Source organism: Ceratotherium simum, chromosome 6, assembly GCF_057802395.1.
Source record: "Ceratotherium simum simum isolate JZ-2026a chromosome 6, ASM5780239v1, whole genome shotgun sequence".
In the NCBI taxonomy this organism is placed as follows: domain Eukaryota; kingdom Metazoa; phylum Chordata; class Mammalia; order Perissodactyla; family Rhinocerotidae; genus Ceratotherium; species Ceratotherium simum.
Genome location: NC_141905.1, coordinates 75,261,202 through 75,282,096, shown reverse-complemented (window position 1 = coordinate 75,282,096; position 20,895 = coordinate 75,261,202). Strand labels below are relative to the sequence as shown.

General features: G+C 49.1%; 1 protein-coding gene across 3 annotated transcripts in view; it reads left to right on the top strand.

Moving 5' to 3' along the window:
• The window catches only part of HSPA12A (heat shock protein family A (Hsp70) member 12A), a 163,875-nt gene that overhangs the window by 117,023 nt on the left and 25,957 nt on the right, over positions 1-20,895 (top strand). For all 3 annotated transcript variants that reach the window (XM_087432670.1, XM_087432671.1, XM_004428106.3), the window contains 4 exons: positions 10,146-10,231; positions 11,798-11,925; positions 15,535-15,721; positions 17,889-17,993. In XM_087432670.1, coding sequence (XP_087288796.1) covers positions 10,146-10,231; positions 11,798-11,925; positions 15,535-15,721; positions 17,889-17,993 — 506 coding nt within the window. The remainder of the gene's footprint in view (positions 1-10,145; positions 10,232-11,797; positions 11,926-15,534; positions 15,722-17,888; positions 17,994-20,895) is intronic.

Genomic DNA, 20,895 nt, shown 5'->3' with positions numbered 1-20,895 from the left:
AGCAGGTGGCCTGAGCACCAAGTCGAGGCCAGAAGGTCTCCCTCACCCATGGCAGCACTGGCCCTCATGTTCCCCATCACTAAGAGTTTTCCCGAAGGTTCCATTTGCCAAGTTTCTGTCTGGTGGGACATTTTGTCCTTGATTAACAAGCCTGGAGAAGCACGATGTAAAGGAAATGCATTTGCTGACCCTGTGCGTAGGTAGGACTCTGCCTGTCCCCCAGTGTAAGCACATGGCATTTTCTCAACAGCAGTTGGACTGATTTGCTGCTGCTGATGGTAATGATAATAACATCTGTAATTTATTGAGTGCTTGCCATGCACCTGGTTTTATAGGTATTATTTATAGATATTTTTCCTCATAGTGATCCTATAAACTGTATCACTGGCATCGTGATCCCCCTGACCTCCCATTTTCCAGGTGAGAAGACTGAGGCTCTGAGAAGTTCAGTAGCTCACCCAAGGGCATGCACCTGGGAAGTGGCCATGCTGGGATTTGAGCGCAAGCTTTCCTGACTCCGAACTTGTACCTCTAACCTCTGTTATCAACAGCCCCTCCTCCAGCCTGATCTTTGGATTTGAAGAATTACAGCTTTTAAAATGGAGGGCCCTGTTATGCTTCAGAGCCCAAGGAAGCAGGAGCCACACAGTCTCCTGAGTCTGGAGGCGGAGACGTCCAGCTGGGGCTTGGGAGTGCTCTGGGATTGTGACCAGCTGACTTCCCCCACCCTATTTGCTCATCTGTGAAATGGGGATTTATGTTAACGTCTCTCTCGTAGCTTCATCTGTCGAGAAAAATGATAACTGGGCAAGACCTGGCATTGGGCGTAGTGCAGGCGCCGAGCTGGAGAGCTCTGAATCCAGCCAGGTGGCATCCTGACAATGTGGGCTTCTTTCTTAACCTTCCAGGCCTTACTTTTCTCATCCATAGAATGGGATAATGACAGTACCTCACAGCCCCCTAACACAGCAGGATTTCACAAGCTACAGCTGTAAAGCTCTTAGCTTGGCATGAAGTTCACATTCAGTGAGTGCTGACTATGGTAGCTTTCCTGATCGATTTCTGGGTTTGTACATTTCAAATAGTTTCAAATTAATAATTTGAGTTTGAATAAACTTGCAAAAGAGCCTAAAGTAAAAACTATACGTAAACATCTGACCCCATTAAGGAATTCAGCAAATGGTGGGTCAGGGCTGTTATTGAATTCAGAGGGTTTCTCATGTATTACTTCCTTTGTCATTGAAAGGTAGTGATAGAGGCCCTGAGAATATGGATTCCCACTTCACAGAGGGAGAAGATGTGCCTGGAGAGAGACGAGGCGGCTTCCCCAGGCTCATGAGGGTCCATACCTCCGCATTCGCTGCCTGCCGTGCCCGTATTCTGTATCATCAGGAGCCATTTTGTTTTCCTTCCATTCCTCTAAGAACTACAGCCCAAGAGCCGACTCTGGCTTTGCTCCTGTCATGAGGCTGCCTTGGTGCTGAGGAGACATGCCCCTTGGCCCTGCGGCCCAAGCTGGCTGCCCTGTCTGCCACTCGGCCTGCCCCAAGCCAAGACCAGCGGGCCTGACCATGGAGGACACTGCCTGCACCCTGCGCCCCTACAGGACCCCTCCCCCCCTTCCTAGAGGCCTCGGAGTTTGTTCTTTTAGTACAAAGGGTCACAGGGTGACATCTGACATCAGTATTTCAGCTCACCATTCCTCACGGGGTTGAGGAGATGCCAAGGCCTTCACTGAGGCTTCTCGCCCCTCCCATAGGGCATTGGGAGCTCAGCAAGGACAAAGGAAAATGGGCGTGTCCTGGTCCTTAAAGAGACCTGCTCTCTGCAGGGGTGGGCTCCAGTTTCTCAGAACATGGAGGGGCCCAGCCGCCTGCCTCCTTTGAGACCTCGGTTTGCAGAGCGGTGTCAACATCTAGGAGGGCCATGTATCGGAGACCAGGCTGGAGTCCACCTCACAGTGGGAGCCACTCAGCTGGTGGCTGGTCACCTGCTTTGCTGTTTGCAAGGGGGCCAGTGGGGCCTGCTGAAGTTCAGACTTCTTCAGTGGCTGTTTAGATCTATCCCAACACCTCAGCCCCAGAGAAACCACCTGAACGTGCCCCTTACCCACCTCGAGACCCAGATCTGACACCTTCCGAAGCCTTCAAAGTCCATGTGTATGAATGAACAGGTTTAAATGAACGCATACTCTTATTAGTTTGTTCATTGGACAGAGATGTCTGCAGCCTGCCGTGTCTGGCCCAGGTGCTCTGACTTTATACACAGCCTAAGAAAAAGATTGTCTTGTCCTCTTGGAACTAGGAAGATGGACACGTAACTGGTACGTTAAAACAACAGCTCTTTTATTATGTGAAATTTAAAACATATACAAAAGTAAAGCAAATAGTGTATTGAACTTCTGTGAATCTGTCACCAGTTTCAATCATCATCCATTTATGGCCAATCTTGTTTAATCTCTGCCCCTCCCTGATTGTATTATTTTGATGCAAATCCCAGACATCGTATTGTTTCATCTGTAAACATTTCAGAATGTATCTCTAAAGGATGACGACTCTTAAAAATGACATAACTACACCATTAAGAAGAATTCCTTAATATTATCAATAGCTGGTCAGTGTTTATATTTCCAATTGTCTCATAAATGTTGTAATTTTCTTTTGTTCATTTGAATCATGATCCAATAAATATCCATGCATTGCAATGACTGGAGTTGCTGTGTCTTTTAGGCGATAGCGGCCTGTCTCTGGCTGGGTCCGGGTAACCTGGGAACTCATCAGAAATGCAAATTCTCCCAGACCTCTTGGAGTAGAAACTTCAGGGGTGGGGCCAGGAATCTGTTTTAACTAGCACTCCATGTGATTCTAATGCACATCGAAGTTTGAGAAGTTCTGATCTATAGTTTCCCCTCCTTCTTTCTTGTATATTTTCCTTGTAATTTATTTCTTGGAGAAACCTGGCTCTTGGCCGGTAGTGTTTCCCCCGTCTGGGTTTTGCCAGTAGATCCCCAGGTGCCCATGAGCATGTTCCTCTCTCCTCTGTACCGGGAAGCATAGGAGGCTCTCCCTCAAACAGCGGGGGCTAACTTTGCCTGCTGCTGATGTGAGGTGCACCCAGGCAGGGGAACAGTATGTGCAAAGGCCTAGAGGCTGGATTAAGCACAGATGTTCCAGGGTCTGTGAAAAAGTTTGATGTGATCGGGGATAGGCGGCAATGGAGAGAGATGAGGCTGCAGAGAGAGACAGGGTGGACTTCAAAGGGTCCGGGTGCCAGCAGTGTGCTGGACATCATCTGAGGGGGATGGGAATTGAAGGCCTTGGGATAGTCGAGTAATATGAGTAGATCTCGGTTTGACCAGATGGCTCTGACTGCAGGGGAGTGTGACTTGGAGGGGGCAGACCCGGAGCAGGGAGACGGAGAGGCCGTGTGGGAGCTCTGGAAAGGGTCTGCAGGATCTGGACCAAGGTTACGGCAGTGAAATTTGCAGAGGAGGGGGTGAATGGGAGAGATGCTAAGAATCTCTCACAGGAATGACAGGGCTTGGGAATGCAATGAGAAGGGAGAGAAGAGTCTAGGAAATCTCGCACGTGGGAACCACGGTGGTTGCACTGACAAAAGGGGATGTTTGAGGAGAGAGGCAGGTCTGGGTGATTTGAGAGCTGATCCCCCATTATTGGAGGTAACTCAGCATGTGTATTATTAATATTCTGACTTAGAGAGGTTGATGCCTCAGTTGGGAAAGATCTCAGTGGCCCTCCAAGTCTGTGAATAGTCACTGAGTTCACTTTTGGGCACACGTAGAAACATCCATCCATCCATCCACCCACCCACCCATGTGTCCATCCTTTTATCCATCCATCTATCCGTCTATCTAGCCAGCCAGCCAGCCATCGATCCATCCAGCCAGCCAGCCAGCCAGCCGTTCATCCATCCTTCCATATTTCCATCCATGCATCCACCCAACGTTTATTGAATACCTGTGACATGTCAGGAGCTGAGGAATCAGAGATGAAGTAAGACACAGCCCTGTCCAGATGAGCGCAGAGCCCATGGAAGAGAAGCCAGGTAGACAGAACTACCTTAATACTGTTGATGGGGTGATCTCGTGAAGCCCCTCCCAGTGCTGGATGCAGGTGGGCAGGGGCTTCGAGGTTGCTGAATGTAATTCATGAAAATTAGTAGGAAGAACTGTTGGTCTAGAAAGCACTTCCTCACCTTCCCCAGCAGTTACCTGGACACGCATGTGCGTGTGAACTTGTGGTTAAGAGAGAGAATGTGAACTGCCCTCACTCACAGTCTGCTCCATTTCTCTCTCACTGAGGCATCTTATCTCCTAAACCATCCAGAGCGGGGAACTGGAAGATGCTGCCCAGTGTCAGGATGGGCCTGGCGCAGCCCCCCACTCTCAGCCGTACCCGGTGCTGTGGTTTCTGCCGCTGTAATTGCTCATTTCCATAATTATTATTTAGCATTTGGAGAGCAGGTATTTTACACTCAGTGTTCTCTGTAGCCAGGAAGGTCTCCCTGTTCATGCCAATAAAATTTCCATTTACTCTGGACATCAACCATGGTGATTAAAAAAAAACCCATAAATTATTTACTGAAATGGAAGTTCAGCTTACGGTAATAATGCATTAGTTCAGCTAGCCGTGCAGCCTGTTATAGGGTAATAAAAATTTTTTATGTTCCTTCTTAAAAGATATTTGCCAGTAACCTACACATGACCTTGAGCTAATCAATTTTCAAAGATGACACTGCAAGGAGGGCATATAAGGAAAGAGAGAAAGGAGAGCTTTTTCCAAATAGCCTGATTTTAGGCAATTGTCAGCAAATACCCATCATCTCACAGCCAGCAGGAGAAAAGGAATGAAAATATATCTTGCATTTTTTTAAATTGTAAGGACCAGACCTTAAAAATCCTTTTGAGATTGAGCGTTTAGTTGATAGATACATAAATTTGAAAGCTAGCAAGAAGACCTATTTGGAAAAGCTGGGGAGTCACCATTGTTGAGACCACCTGTCATTTTGCATGAACCTGGAGCCTTGTAGAATAAAGTCAGCCTAATGGTTCTGTCTTCATCTTTATAAACGTTGTATTTATGCAGCAGGATCGATTTTACGTATCTCAGAAAGTCTACGATTCTGCTCACGGCCATTTGCTGACTAATGTCTCCAGCAGAGAAGAGCCACAAGCAAGTCCATGAATTATGGCTGGCTTTGACATTCTCTTATCAAGACTGTTTTTTATTTTAAGAATGTCTGCTCTGATTAAAGCCATTAGGGCTGGGAGCAAATAAAAATGTGTCTAAATTTTATGTCTCACATTTGCTCAGCAGGAACCCTGATGAAGCCTACATTTTAGTTCTTATACCACTAAGACAAGGGATGATTATTAACTAACAAATTAAGCTAGATCCTCCTCAACCACCTGGTTTGGGGTTCTAAAAAATCCTGTGGCAGGAGGCTTGTTGGTTGAGTCATAGTTTTACTTATTTATATCCTCTACTTTGCTGCAAAAATATTTTCATTTATTTATATACTCCTCTTTGCTGCAAAAATTATTTTAAAAGTAACTTGGTTGAAGAATGTGTTGGGGGGTGGGTCCCAGGTTGAGTGAACCTAGAAACATCCATATCAGCTTATTTTTATATTCACTAAACTAAAAAAGATTGCACAGTAAATATACAATACAAAAGTGACATTAAATTGTCCAAAATGGGAGACCTGATGATTATTTTCTGTTGGTTTACTACAAAGTATCAGCATTTCTTCCTCCTCAGCTTAACCATAGTTCTGTGGCTGATAGTTTGCATTCTTGAAACGTTCAGTGTTTTTCTGATTCTGTGATGTGAAATCATCGGGTCCCTCTGTGTTATTGCATTTCAGGGGTAACTTAGTGCTTGAAATGGAAGATGCCTTGAGTGTCTCTTGAATCCAGTTGGGACAGTGGAGTTGGTATTTCTTAAAACTTCCAGATCTTTCGGTTCTGCCCTTGACCACATTTCCGGGTAAAGTGTTTTTCTTTCGTCTGTCTTTGACCAGTCTTCTCTCAGTACCTCCACAGACAGGTCTCAATTGTCTTTTTATCAGCTTCCTTTCTCTCTTCCAAGCCTGCACTCTAAAAATCTCTATTCTTGTCAAGCTTTTGTCTTTGCGTTTCTCTTCTGTTCTCGATATGCCCAAGTCACCCCGTGTGTACTGAACTGAAATATCACATAGGGAGTAGTCATGGGGCAGATGTTATTGTACTGACTTTACAAAGAAGCATAAACAGGGCTACAATTAATGACAGCCAGTATTTCTTACTGTGGATAACGGCCTATGTATTATTAGTAGCCAGGACACACAGCCTGTACCTTATACATATAGACATGCCGTATATCAACTCTCTCCTATTGTCTATTAGCTTATATATGTCAAATATCCATAGATCAATAGATCATATTCTATTGACTCGTGTGTTTATTCCTAATCACTTTCTATTGAATGAAAGTTCTCAAACCTTGTTGGGGCTATTAGCCCACCAGAAACTTCCCACACCCCTCAGGGGATAAAGTAGGCTTTTCCATATTCTTCCCCTCAAGAATTTTTGAGCACCACTTTGACATCCTAAATAGATAAATAAATAAATATTAGCTTGAGAGCAAAGTTGTCACTACAGGCTCTCTGTATTCCTGTGCTGGACTGATGCACATTAACTGGTGAATTCTCTTTGATTTGGGAGATACAGAGCTATAGATGTGGGCGTGCGTATATGCCTGTATCTGTAAAAATGTTACTCCTCCATGCCGTCTCTGCAGCTAGGTTTGAAATCGTAGCCCAGTGTAGCTGCATTTTAATTTCTGGTGGAGAAAGCCTGTGAAGTTCAATTGCCTCTAGGCCTGGCTGAGTGACCTGCAAGTGAAATGATTTATTTTGTACTGAACCAAAGGCAAAGGGGGTGGGAGGTGCAGGGAGAACCGAAAAAATCCTTGATACTTGCCCTCACACATCCTGGAGTCCTCTGGGGGCCCAAGGCATGTGCTCGATGTGTGGCCCAACACATGCTATTTTGCAAGTCAGTGGGACACGCTCTGAGAAAGGCTGAGTGATGGGATAATTAGAACCAAGCAGACAGCGGGGTGGATGGTTTGTCTGCAGATAATAGTTTGTTTGCTAATTGCCAACACCAGATTTTCTGGGCAATTAGACATTTGGTTTCTTCCAAGACCTTCTGTGCAAATGTGGACACATGGCCGCAGGCGTTCCAGGTAGCAGGTGGAGAGAGGGTGGCTCCCAGGGCAGGATGGCACCTCTCTGCAGGCTGCCCAAGGCGCCTTTTTCAGGGCAGCCGTCTCGCCAACAGGTGGAAAGGCCCATCCGGCTAGGCCCCCTAGTGGAGAGGCCGAATTCTCCCTGCTTTTATGAACGGGGGTGGGAGATTAGCAAAGAAGGTCGAGTTTAGCAGGCTGGTCCAGGAGCCAGGCTATGTCTCCATTCTCTTTTCAAGAGCATTGAGCCAGGGGTGCTAAAAGGAATTGGAAAATACTTTACTTCTCAGATAAGCAAGTTGATTTTTTTTAATAAAATTTTTTTGTGTGTGGTAAAGTCTGTATAACATAAAATTTGCCATTTAACCATTTTTAAGTGTACACATCAATGGCATTAATTACATTCACAAGTTGTGCAACCATCACCACTATCTATTTCCAAAACTTTTTCATCACCCAGAACAGAAACTGTATTTCCCACTCCTCCTTCCCCTCAGCCCCTGGTTACCTCTAATCTACTTTCTGTCTCTGAATTTGCCTATTCTAGATATTTCATATAAATGGAATTATACAATATTTGTCCTTTTGTGTCCAGCTTATTTCACTCAGCATAATGTTTTTTTTAGGTTCTTCCATGCTGTAGATGTATAAGAATGTTATTCCTTTTTACAGCTGAATAATAGTCCATTGTATGGATATACCACATTTTGTTTATCCATTCATTTGTTGGAACATCTTCTGAACTTGGGTTGTTTCCACTTTTTGGTGATTGTGAATAATGCTGCAATGAATATGCACATACAAGTATCTGTTTGAATCCTTGTTTTCAGTTCTCTTGGGTATACCTAGGAGTGGAATTGCTGGGTCAAGTGGTAATTCTATATTTGACTCTTGAGAAACCACTGATCTGTTTTCCACAGCAGCTATACCATTTTGCATTCCCACCAGATATATAAAAGGGTTCCAATTTCTCCACATCCTTGCCAACATTTGTTATTTCCATTTTTTTTTTTATTATAGCCAGCTAGTGAGTCTGAAGCAGTATCTCATAGTGGTTTTGACTTGCATTTCTCCAGTGACTAGTGATGCTGAGCATCTATTCACGTGCCTATTGACCACGTGTATACCTTCTTTGGAGAAATGTCTGTTTAAGCCCTTTGCCCAGCAAGTTGATTTTTTGCCTCTGTACTTACTTGCTCCTGCAATTTTCTCCCAGCAGTTGGAATTGAGCCTCATCAGGAGGAGAGAGACCATAGCCTGCAAAGAGGGGAGGTGGCTGAGCAGATTTGAAGCTTCGCATTCACTCTTTCATGATCCATTTCATCCCTCAGCCTGTTTGGCACCCACTGGAATAATACTGTTTGAGTTCTTACGAAGCAGGAAAAAAAAAATCAGTGAGCTTGTGGGATTAACTGAAGTGATTTGGCAGCAGAGGCAAATGGAGCCACTTCTAGTGCCGCCTAGAAGCAGATAGGCCTTTCTCAGACACCTCGTACCCTCTGGGTTTCCTGGACCACAAGTATTATTTTAGCAGATTACCCATTTTTTCCTACCAGGTATTAGGCTGTGTGCTCAATGGAGCAGTATTTGCAGAGCACCCAGAACGGCATCTGGTATTTGTGGGTGCCCAGGGTCTGGCCATCGTCTCCGCAGTGGGAGCCCTCAGTCCTTGCTCCACTGGTCTACTGGCCCTGCCAGTCCTGGGCAGGGGGCAGAGAGAGCAGTGTGGAGCTTCCAGCACCCACCAGGGACAGTGTGACTTTTCCGTGGGGGCTCATTCCTGGGGGAGAGCCGCTGGGCTCTGCAAGGTTTCAGAACAAATGTCTGAGTAATTGCAAAGAGCAGCAGGGCAGTCGACAGAATGATATTCCCGCTGCTTTGCTGTTGCTCCTTCTCCGCTTTGACCTCGTGTCTGCTGTGGGGCCTGTCTGCAGGGTCCAGGAATGCTAATCTACCTGTCTTTCTGCTGTGGTTTTTCTTATTGAATGTCAAAAACCTTCAGTGTCAATGAAGAGAGATGAGCTCACCATGTTCTGGCAGGGCCTCATGCCAGAGGGAGGGAAGAGGTGATGCATCCACTAAGCAAGGAAGTTCTTTCTGGAAGTTGCACTCATGTTCTATATTCCTACTATAGGGGTTGTTAATCTTTGAGGTGGGGTCTCACACTCCTTTGGGAACCTGAGGGCTGTGGATACTCTTCCAAGAAAGTGCATGTAAAAATTTGCACCTCATCTCAGGTGGCTACAGGTTCCTCTAGTCCATAATGGTGCCTGGGTTAAGAACTGGCTCTACAGAGGGCATGAGCCAGGAGCTGAGGCCATCTGGGGACTGGGCAGCATCTCTGCTGAGTGGGAGTTGTGTGGTACATAGTGAGAGGCCTGGTGGTCACTGGGAGAAAATGAAAGTCTCATTTGGTCAAGTTTTAAATACTAAATTTACAGAGGGTGCCAGAACAGATACCCTACCTTTGTGGCTGGGGTTCAGCCTTGCCTACCACGTTGGCTGGCTTTCCAGAGACAACAGTGTCTGTAGGAGCAAAGCCACACAGCACTCCTGTCTGCTCCCTGAGTCAGCCTATACCATTTCTTTTTCTTTTTTCTTTTTTTTTTTTGCTGAGGAAGATTAGCCCTGAGCTAACATCTGTTGCCAATCCCCCTCTTTTTTTTTGCTGAGGAAGATTGGCCCTGGGCTAACATCTGTGCCCATCTTCCTCTATTTTATATGTGGGATGCCTGCCACAGCATGGCTTGATGAGTGGTGCGTATGCCCGCCTCTGGGATCCGAACCTGCAAACTCCCGGCTGCCAAAGCAGAACACAAGAACTTAACCACTATGCCTCCAGGCCAGCCCTAGCCTATACCATTTCTGAGGAGTGTACTTTGTCTTTCCTTTCAGAAACGGCCCCCGCATCTGCATATTCATCTCCAGCCCGGAGTCTGGGGGACACAGGAATAACACCTCTGTCTCCTTCCCATGTTGTGGTAAGTAATGTGTATATATGTGTGTGGGAGGGTGTGTGCTGATTACCTTTGCTTCCTTGGGTCTGCTCTCACATGACAGGCTGCTGGGCAGCCTCTCACGTTCATGGGTGGAGAGTAAATTTAACTGGTCCTAGCTGTGTGAGCCCTGCCAAGCCCCTTCCCCACTCTGGGCCTAAAAAGGCTTTCTGTGGTGTGGCTGGTGCTTCTGGAGCCATTTGCCTGAGTGGGTAAGATGAGCAGGCAGAGTGGGAGCAGCCCTTTAAAGATTCAGGGCTCAGAGACTGCGAGGCATCCTCTTGGAAGGAAGCAGCCACATCTGACCCATGAACTGCATCAGTGAAATGCAGTGGCTTTGTTGACTGCAGTGAACTGCTGTGTCCAAAGGCCTGTGGCTGTGTAATTGCTCCTGCAGCAGCTTGCCTGGGAGAGAAGTCCTGAGCAGTGAGGGGGCTGGAGACTGGGCTGTGGCTCCCTCCTTATCCCACACTAAAAAGATGGGTGTCGTGGGGCAGCCATTCAAGGCACATACATGAGAAAAGTACCTGGAGGAAAGGGCGGCTTTGCATGAACTGCTCAGATCCACAGAGAACACCCCACTGAGAAGAATTTCGGAGCCATCACTAGGTAGGGGCGCCAGCTGGTTCTGGTTTTCCTAGAACAGTCCGGGTTTTACACAGAAGTCCTGCATCCTGGAACTCCCTCAGTCCTGGGAAAGCTGGGAGGCTTGGTCACCTACGGCCAGGTCCTGTGGTTTTCACACTCCGTACCCTGAGAGTCCCCTGTATGAGCTTCAGGGTCGCCTTGGGGTGTGTGGGGACGGGGGAGCAGTGTGAGGAGAGGCCAGATGGGTGGGGCCCACCCCCTGCTCTAACCAATACTCTTCAAACCCACTGTTTATTGGTTTATAATTTGAAGTTCTATGGATATTAAAAACAAAGTCTACACCTCTTAAAAACAAAAAAGGTCTGGAAACTTGGAATGGCCTGACCCACTCACTTGATGAGGAGAGGCTCTGGGCCCCCCAGGGGACGGGACACACCAGGGTCATGTGGCTGGTTATGGCAGGACCAGCCAGGGTCCCCAGTATGCCAAGCCCTGCTCCCATGCGTGACATGCCCGAACAGATGGAGTGGTCACTTGGGAGCTGTATAGGGCACAGCTGGCAAAGTGTTCTGGGCAGGGTCTAGAGGTCTGCACAGGGACCTGGGGAGGGCAGCAGGGGGAAGATTGTGTCACTCGGAATCCCTAGGCTTCTGGCCTAGGTAGAATTTCCGTAATTAGCCACTTTCATGCACAGTTGATAAAGGGAGTGGTGGGCAAGCTGTAGGCAGGTGCCCTCACCCGGTCAGCCTGGCCCTCCACACAGGGGACACCTCCATTTCTCCCTGAGCCACTCAGGTCGGGGCTGAGGCTGGCCTGCCCTCTTCCCAGGGCTCACCATGTGGCAGACTTGAGCCAGCATGTGGGATGTCCTCTGTCTGCAGTGGGTGCACAGCTGGGCAGGGTGGAACCACCTGGGCTTGGCCCCCCCACCCCACCTCCGTACCTCACTCTGTGTATCTGCAGAATGATGCCGACTCGAATGTCTCGGAGCAGCAGACGTTTCTTGTGGTGGTGGCCGTCGACTTTGGGACCACTTCCAGCGGCTATGCCTACAGCTTCACCAAGGAGCCAGAGTGCATCCATGTGATGAGGTGAGCGCTGTGGGCGGGGAGGGGCATGTGTGGTGCCAGTCACCCCCCCTTTGGAGCCTTGGGGAGGGCCCTGGGGAAGGGGAAAGGGGTTAGTTCAATGAGCAGGTGAATGGCGCTTAGTAGGTGGGTCCTGGATTCTGGCCCAGCTCAGCCCAAACTCACTGTGCGACTTTAGGCAAGCCACTTCTGATCTCTGGGCTCCAGGTTCCTGGTCCATAAAGAGTTGGTTTAATTCTGACTTAGTTAGTCTGGGGAAGAGCCTGGACAGCATGTTTGAAAGCTGGCCTGGGTGATTCCAGCGGGCAGCCTGGGCAAGAGGCGCTGACTTAGAGGGTGTCTGTGATGGAGGAGATCTAGGCGCTGGCTCGGCCATTTACTGTGTGACCTGAGGCAATTGCCAAACCTTCAAAACATCAGTTTCCTCATCTGTGAAATGAGGATAATGATAGTACCTGCCTCACAGAGTGTGTGTGCAAATGAAATGAGATCTCCTGTCATGTGCTGAGCACAGAGTAAAAAGCAAGTAGGGAAGGTGCTCGTTCTTCCAAGTGAAGAAAAGTCACGAGATGACAGTAGAAGCAGAAAGCACCATGCCTGAGATAAAGCAGAGTGGGGTGAGTTTCAGCCAGTGAACCTAAAGGGTCACCCTGAGGTTGCCCTTGGTTTCCTGGGACACACTTTGTGCTGGGGACACTCCCTGCCCGCCCACCCCCAGGCAGACAGCAGCTGAGCACACCCTCACATCCACCCCATCCACGGATCCACTGTCTACAAGGACTCTGGTCTCTCCTGGCACCAACGCTGGCTCCCCCATGCATGGCCTTCCTGCAGGGTCTGCGGCCCTCAAAACTTTGGGAGCTAGGGATTTATCACCCTGATTTTCCAAATCCAAGGGTGGCTCTGAAGACACATGGTGATTGGCTTTGCAATCCCTTCATCTGGTGACTGTGGAATTTAGTTATCGCTCCCAGAGTCAGATCTTACGCACTTTCATAGAGCGCTGTTTAAAACATGAGTCATAATAAAAGTGATCCCCACCCCGATCTTGGTATAGGCCCTGCCTTTCCTCTGGAAAACTGGATGCCCCAAGAGGCTCCAGAGATCTGTGGGGTCGTCTCATCAGGAGATAATGAAAAGCCAGTTCTAGTAGAGACCCCTGATGACAGCATAGCCCTTGGTGTTCAGTCACCAGCAGGATTCTGCCTCCGGTGAGCTAGACAGATGCAGTGAGGGGCTACCCTGCCATCCCCTGAGATGAAATCCCTGGATGGAGAAGAGCACACTTAAAAGCTAGAATCAGTGTTTATCAGCTTCTGCGTAATTGGTTTATGAAATGTTATTTCAAAAGGATGGTCATGCAATAAAAATTGGAAAAAAAAAAAAAAAAAAGAAGAGCAGAAATAACGTTGAACTTGCTTGGGAGGGATCCTTCCAAGCATCAGCAGGGTCCAGGGCTCCAGAGATGTTATCTTAGTGATTATGGAGATTTTGGAGTGAGGTTCTATCTGAATTTTATTTCAGCCAGAACATATTAATATAACATGATACAGACCGACAAAGTTATAAATGAGAAAGTTTAACTTTCTGTATTTAAATAAGAATGAAGGAATAAAAATTTGAAGGGAAAAAAACTCAGGAGGTTCTTTACCTGCTGAACCTGTCAATGTTAATAGGAATGGAAAGTCCATTTGTGAAAGGTTGTGTCTGGAGCGCACCCCTGGCCTGGGCGCCCCATGTCTGCGTGGTATGGTGACCATCCCCGTGTCTCAATGGGGTCACCACGGGAACTTCAGCTCTCTGGGTAGAAGCCTGAATCCTGATGGAGCTTGACTGGGAAACTGGCCAGGGATGACTCCAGACCCATCTGCACGGCAAGTCTAGGTGGAAGTTGGCTCTCCATCTGGACTGTGATGGTCCCACTGAAGTGTCGGGAGCAGGTGTGAGCCCTGCCAGGAGTGCAGCCACCTCCTGAGTGGGCCAGGGGAGAGGCGTGCTTCCCCTCATGTACTGTGTCTCCACCGGCGGCTGCTCTTAGGGGTGGCATGGCTAAGAGGCAGGACAGGAGCCAGCTGCAGGGCCAGGACCTGGTAGAGAAGAGAGCATCCTGGCCTCTTGGCAGCGTGGCTTCTCTGCTGTGGCCCCAGAGGAGGGCGAAGCCTCAAGTCACCTGCCCTCTCCACTCTCCTTCCTTTACTCCTTCTTTCTATCTGAGAGAAGGAAGGAAGCTTCTCTGCAGCTCAGCCCACCTCCTGCCCTGCTCCATCGTCCCTCCCATCAGTTCCGGGGTGTAATCTCATTGTATCTGCCTGTACGCACCTCTCCTCTCTTCTGGCTCCTCTTCAGCCTACAGATGTGCAGGACCTAGTCCCTTCCCTCCTCACTGTTTCTGTCAGAGCTCTCATGCCAGCTTGTCACTGTGGCTGTCACCCCAATATGGAGGCGACCAGGTCTGTCTCCTGCCTGCATCTCTTCTGTGAACTCCAGGCTCGCATCTTCACTGCCCCCTCCCCGGGACTTTAGTGCTAGCACTTTCAAATGGAGCTCCCCACATTCCCTGCAGCCTCCCTCTACGCCAGGGCTCCTGCTGTCTGTGAGGGGCACTCTCCCCTCTAGGCTCCCAAGCTTGAACCTCTGGGGTGCCTTGGCTCCTGCTAACCACTACAGCCATTTGGCTTGGTGTCCCCTATGGGTGGCTCGTCCCCGCTCCATCCCCTCTCTTTCTTCTTTGGCTCTCTACCCTTGTTTGAGCTCTCTCACTTCTGCTCCCAGAGGAGGCCTGAGCCGCCTCCTCAGCCTTCTGGCTTCCTGTCTCCCTCTCTTTGGTACAGTTTGTTCTGGTCAACAGCAGCTCTGATTCTGCCATGCACCTGCTCTAAAACCTTTAGTGGCTCCCCATTACTCACTAATTAAATCTCTCAAGGGTTTCCTCAGCCTGGTTCCAACCACCCTCACAATCTTGTTTCTCACACTTCCCGTTTATACAATCACTCTTCTCACTTACACACTCTTTCTTTAACCTGCACAATCACTTAGCATTCCCTGTACATGCTCTGTGCTTGCCCACCTCTGAGCAGCCTGCAGTGTCCTTCCCTCCTTCAAGATCCGCTTGTCTGTCACTCCTTCAAGTCTCTCCTGAGCTCTGCCCCACCAGCTGGCACCTCTGCCTTCTCTGACCCCTCATTTCCATCTGATAAGGCAGATATTTATGTGTTTATATCCTACTTTGTTTCAAAGAGGATTCAAATCAGCTTTACATCTGCTATTGAGTGCTTGCAAATTAAAAAACCAAAAAACCGTTACCTACTAGGTTGTGAGTTATCTGAAGGCAGAGACATGCTTGTTTTGTCTCTGCGTCACCAGCACCTGGCACTCTGTGGAAGGGCAGTAAACGCTGAGCAAGAACCTGGCACTGCCCCTTTCTTTTTTCTTTTTAACTGAAGTTCTGTCTCTAGTCGCTACTCAACCCACTGAACCAGAGTGCACCTGTAGCAGCAGCTGTGAGTACCCACATCTGTAACAGTCATGCACACAGTAGGTACTCAAGTCAGGGCTGACTGAACTGGGATTGCAAAAGAAGGTCCCATAACCTCTGCCTTTCCTTGGTGGCAGGCGATGGGAAGGAGGGGACCCTGGGGTGTCCAACCAGAAGACTCCAACCACCATCTTGTTGACCCCCGAGAGGAAATTCCACAGCTTCGGGTATGCCGCCAGGGACTTTTACCACGACCTGGATCCCAGCGAGGCCAAGCAGTGGCTGTACCTGGAGAAGTTCAAGATGAAGCTGCATACCACGGGGGTAGGCTAGCCCCTCTCTGGCCCCAGGTCCTCCGCATTAGAGAGCGAAGCTTCCTCCAGCCTTGGGGGCAGGGATCTTTCCAACCCAGGGGGCCCTCAGGTTTCTCCCGAGCAGAACTGGATGTCCATTTACCCTGATTTTAGAAACAGCCTGGAGCACACAACACTTTTGTGGAGTACACTGCACTCTCTGATGTACACGTGGGCAGGGAGATGTTGAGAATGTTGAACAACTTGTTTGCCTTGGAGGCTGAGTGATGAGAGGGCTGGGGGCTCCCTGCTGGGCCAGAAGATCCCCTCCAGGTGCTGGATTGTTGGGAGATGGGGGGATCCTGAAGGAGGGACTCGGGGGCTGGGGGCATTTGGTGGGCTCATGACAGTAGCTCTTAACTAACCAGTTTGGAAGTAACAACCAGTAACAACTGGCCCGTTAACTCTCTATGTGGGGAGGGAGTAGCTCAGGAAATCAAGGGCCCAATAAGTGGAGGTCCAGCTCCCAAAGCAGTTCTGCTCCAGCATGCCCGTGTTCTGTGAGACATCTGTGTCAGTTAGGGCCCCGCCCCAAAGCTTCATGGAAAAGGTTGGGCCAGAGGATAGAGTTTTCTCACTTTAAGCATTTTAGCCCTTAAATTTTCCTTAACTCTCGATACTTAGAGATGCAGGATGGCAATAGTATTTAAGATCATGGACTCTGGGGCCAGACGGCCTGGGTTTAAATCCTGCCTCTGCCACCTCTGAGATACTTAATCCAAGTCACTTAACCTCTCTGTGCCTTGTTTTACCTTATCTGGAAAATGGAGACACTGATAATGCCTTCTTCATGGGGATGTTGTAAGGGTTAAGTGAATGAAAATACACCAAACTCTTAGAACCGGGCTACTTCTTAGTTAAGTTCTAGTCAATTGCTGGCTCGTATTATTATTGCTTTTATTCGCTTTTAAGTGTGTGCAGATGACAAAACAAATGTTAATGGAAGCCCAGCAGCCAGCACCCTGCCTTCCGAGGCTCTGTGCTCGTCGCTGTGGTTGTCCCTCTCTGAAGCGGACCGACTTCTGCTAGAAACGCACCCTTCCCATTTCGCCTGGTGGGATTCAGTGCCGAATAGCAGTCTTGTGCAAGTGGGAGCACAGGAATTTTTTCACTTGGAGTTCTTTTCAATTCTGAGCCCCTGGCTTCCTGGTGCTTGGCCACCTGTCTGAGCCTGGGAGCCATCGCCCAAAAGCTGGGGTGTCTTTGCTGAGCATCAGGGGTAGGAGGTGGCTGGTTGGGAGGAGTGAGCTTGCGTGGATGCGTCAGGATGACTGACAGGCTCCACGAGGCTGGTTTAGCAGCTTGATGCCCCTTCACGCTCCAAAGCAAAGCCTAATTACCCTGTCTGGATCAGTCTGAAGCCCCACTGATTTTTTTCCCCTGGTAGTAACGAGCCTGTTGGTTCTGGGAGATTTGGGCGCTTCCTTCTGATGTTTGATCCCACCTGCTCATTCTCACCGCGCGGGGACTTTTCTCGTCATTTTTTAATGACCTCAGTGAATCCAGCCTCTCACAGAGCATCCTCCACCCGAGGACCGCACTCAGCTGCTGCTTTCGCTTCTGGCGGAGGAGGGGAGGCAGCGATGCTGGGCTCCCAGTGGGTTAGACAGCGCAAGCCTTAAAATAGGAGCTCTTCTATTTTGGTGACTTGGTTGGCAGCTCATTGAGGAATGAAAGCTTCATGTCTGTTTAGCATCATGCACGTCAGCGAGTTGGCGTGATTATTTAGGCCTCCATTAGGGGGACTCCCAAGGGTGACCAAGTGTGTACGAGTGTGGAAACAGTGTGTAAACTGCACGGGGAGTGGCGCCTGCTGCCTCTTCTCTCTTCCTGGGCTCTGGCGCTGCCCGAAAACCTCACTCCCAGAGGACCCAGGAGAGAGAGAGCGAGAAAGAGGGAGGGAGGGAAGGAGGGACAAGTGAAGGTGGGGCTGAAGGGACAGCCAGGCCCCCTACACAGAAGGGGACAATGCTGCCAGGCCCATCTCGGGGGACAAGCCATCCTATTCTGCTCCTGAAACATCGGGAAACACAAATATGGCTCACGGGGTTCACCAAATCTCCAAGGAGCAGCTCCCAACGCCAGAGGGTATGTCTCTCCTTCGTCTTCTGACTGTTTCGTCCTTCTCCTCCTATCAGGACCTCACCGTGGATACAGACCTGATGGCAGCAAACGGCAAGAAAGTCAAAGCCCTTGAAATCTTTGCCTACGCCCTGCAATACTTTAAGGAGCAGGCACTGAAGGTAGGACACAGGCCAGTGCCTGGGGGAGGAGGTGGTGCACCCGCCAGCGAGGGGAGCAGGTCCGGCCTTGAGGGAGAGAGTATGGGCTTTGAACTCAGAAAGCAGATGCACCCTCATGCAGTGCTGATGGGAATGGAAAATGGTGCAGCTGCTGTGGAAAACAGGCTGGCCGGTCCTCCAAAGGTTAAACACAGAGTTACCATATGACCCAGCAATCCCACTCCTAGGTATATACCTGAAAGAAATGAAAACATATAGTCACATAAAAACTCGTACATGAATGTTTATAGCAGCACTATTCATAATAATTAAAAAGCAGAAACAACCCAAATGCCCATCAGTGGATGAATGGGTAGCTAAATGGAGTCTATCCATATAATGGAATATTACTCAGCTATAAAAAGGAATGAAGTACTGACACATGCTACAGCATGGATGAACCTTGAAAACATTATGCTGAGTAAAAGAAGTGAGATACAAAAGGCCGCATACTGTATTATTTTCATTTGTATGAAATGTCCAGAAGAGGCAAATCCATAGAGACAGAAAGTAGACTAGTGGTTGCCAGGGGCTGGGGGGAGTGGGAATGAAGGATGACTGCTCCAGTGTATGGGTTTCTTTCTGGGGTGATGAAATTAGACAGTGGTGATGGTTGCACAACCCTGTGAATATAGTAAAACACACTGAATTTTACGCTTTAAAAAGGTGAATTTTATGGAAATTATATCTTAGTAAAAAAAACAGTAAGAAAGAAAGGCAGGAGACACATGTGGCAGCTGTGAGATCTTGGGCGAGATGCTTAATCTCTCCGATACCCACGCTCCTAACCTGAAGAGGGGGGCAGGTACTGTACCTTGTGGGTCGTTTGACATGAGATGAAATATTAGACGTGAAGTGCCTCCCTCAGGGCCTGGCACAGAGTAAACACCTGGTAAATGGTGGTGGCTGTCCCTCCTCCTCCTCCTCTATGCCCCTGCCAGATCCCGTGGAAGAAGCTGGTGTGTGAGCCCCTTGAATGGCACTTGCAAAGGTTTGTGCAGTGATGGCCCAGAATGTGGAAAACCGCTGATTTCTAAGTGGAAGGTAGCTGTCCAGTCAGTGTCTCCTCCCGTGGGCATGGAGATGAGTGGGCGTAAAATAGATGATTAAAGCCTTGTGTATTAACTTTATCCTTTTTTCTCCCAAAAAGAATTGGGAACTTGGGAAGCATTCTGTATTATGTGATCACTAGAAAAAATTTAGTGAATTCTAGAAATAGATAGATGAGAATTCTAGAACTAGGGCTAGAAGGAGACAAAGAAGGAGAACATTAATACTGCTTTCATCCACTTAAGTACCTTCTTTTTTTTGGAGTACTTTCTATTTGCCAGGTCCTGTACAAGTTCTGACAGTGTAGAAATGAACACAGTACGAAGGAGTATGCAATCAGTGGGTCAGCGTTGTTGGGGGGTAACTGTGGGTGTTCAGTGAAGGCAGAGCTCCTGCCCCATGGGCAGCAGCAGGGAAGGTTCCCTGGAGGAAGTGGATTGGGGGCCTCTCTCAGGCAGCAGCTAGAAGGGCGGGTGTTTCAAGCTGGTGGAATGGCACAAGAACAGCTCAGGGGAAAGAAAACACAGCCAGCATTGTGGGAAGTGGCAGTTTGTCGTGGGAGAAGGGCAAGGCTGGGGATAGAGTGGGGACAGCGTGCTCGGGACGAGATTGTGCGGAGCCTCAAATGCCAGGCTAAGCAACTTCTTGGGTAATGGGGAGCCAAAGGATTTCTAGCAGGGAATGCCATGGCCGCAGGGATGGTGTTAGACGGAGGGAGACCCTAGAGTCCCGAGGACCTGTAGGGTGGGGGAAAGCCGTGTGGAAGCAGCTGGCTCAGATCCTGAAGCAGGTTTGTCTGAGGGCTGAGGGTGAGGCTCTGAGGCGCAGAGAACAGTGGGCTCATCTGGGGAACATGGAACCAGGAAGAGAGAGGGGGTAAGGGGAAGAGACGAAGTGTTTCCTGGGAAAAAATGCTTCCACCAGAGAGGGAGAGGGGAGAGGGCTGAAAGGAAGTGGAAGGAGAGGGGCTGGTTCGCTTTCAGGAAGACGGTGACCAGACGAAGGCAGGAGTGTAGTGAGGCCTGGGGGAAGCAGAGCGCCATTGTTCCAGGCAGCAGCAAAGCAGGAGAGGCGGCGCACAGAGAGGGGACCTCTGTCAGCTGAAGAGCAAGGGTCCCAGAGGGTCGGGCTCAGCACCTGGTGGCCCAGGCGGCCAGGTGGAGGCCCGTGTGCCTGTACCACACGTGGCAAGTCTGAGAAAGATGAAGGGCCAGAGGGAGGCAGAGTACCTGGGGGGCCTCCGGATTGAGAGGAGCAGCCATGGGGCCTCGGGGAAAATTTAGGACTTGAGAAAGTCCACGACATTGGAGCGTGTTTCAAGTTGGCAGAGAGGAAAGGCGTGAACAGCCCATCTCAGAAGGGGAGGGAGGAGGTGCATGGGGCCGAAGGTCACACAGGGACGTGGGTGGGTGGGTGGGTGGTTGTGAACATGTCAGCTCAGCCAGAGGCTCCAGGAATCTGCTAGCACCTTCTCCCAGCAGGGAACATGTTGTGAAGAAATTCTGTGAAGAAAAGCTGTTTGAGGAGATTTATAGGAACGAGGCTCTTGACAAGAGGGCTGGCTGGTATTTGAGGGACAAATGGATTCAGAGGAGGGGATTATTGCATGTTGGACCAGAATAAGCTACAGTAGAATATCTCAGAAATCACAGACATGGCGCAGTCTCGTCCTTCAGGAAGGAAGCAGGTGAGAGTGGCTGACGTGATGAGGGCTTCTCTTAATGCCAGGCTCCTTTCCCTTCCACGCTGTTCTCCATCCACTGGCGATCAGACAGCTTATCTAAACAACTCTCCGCGTAGCCGAGGAAGCCCA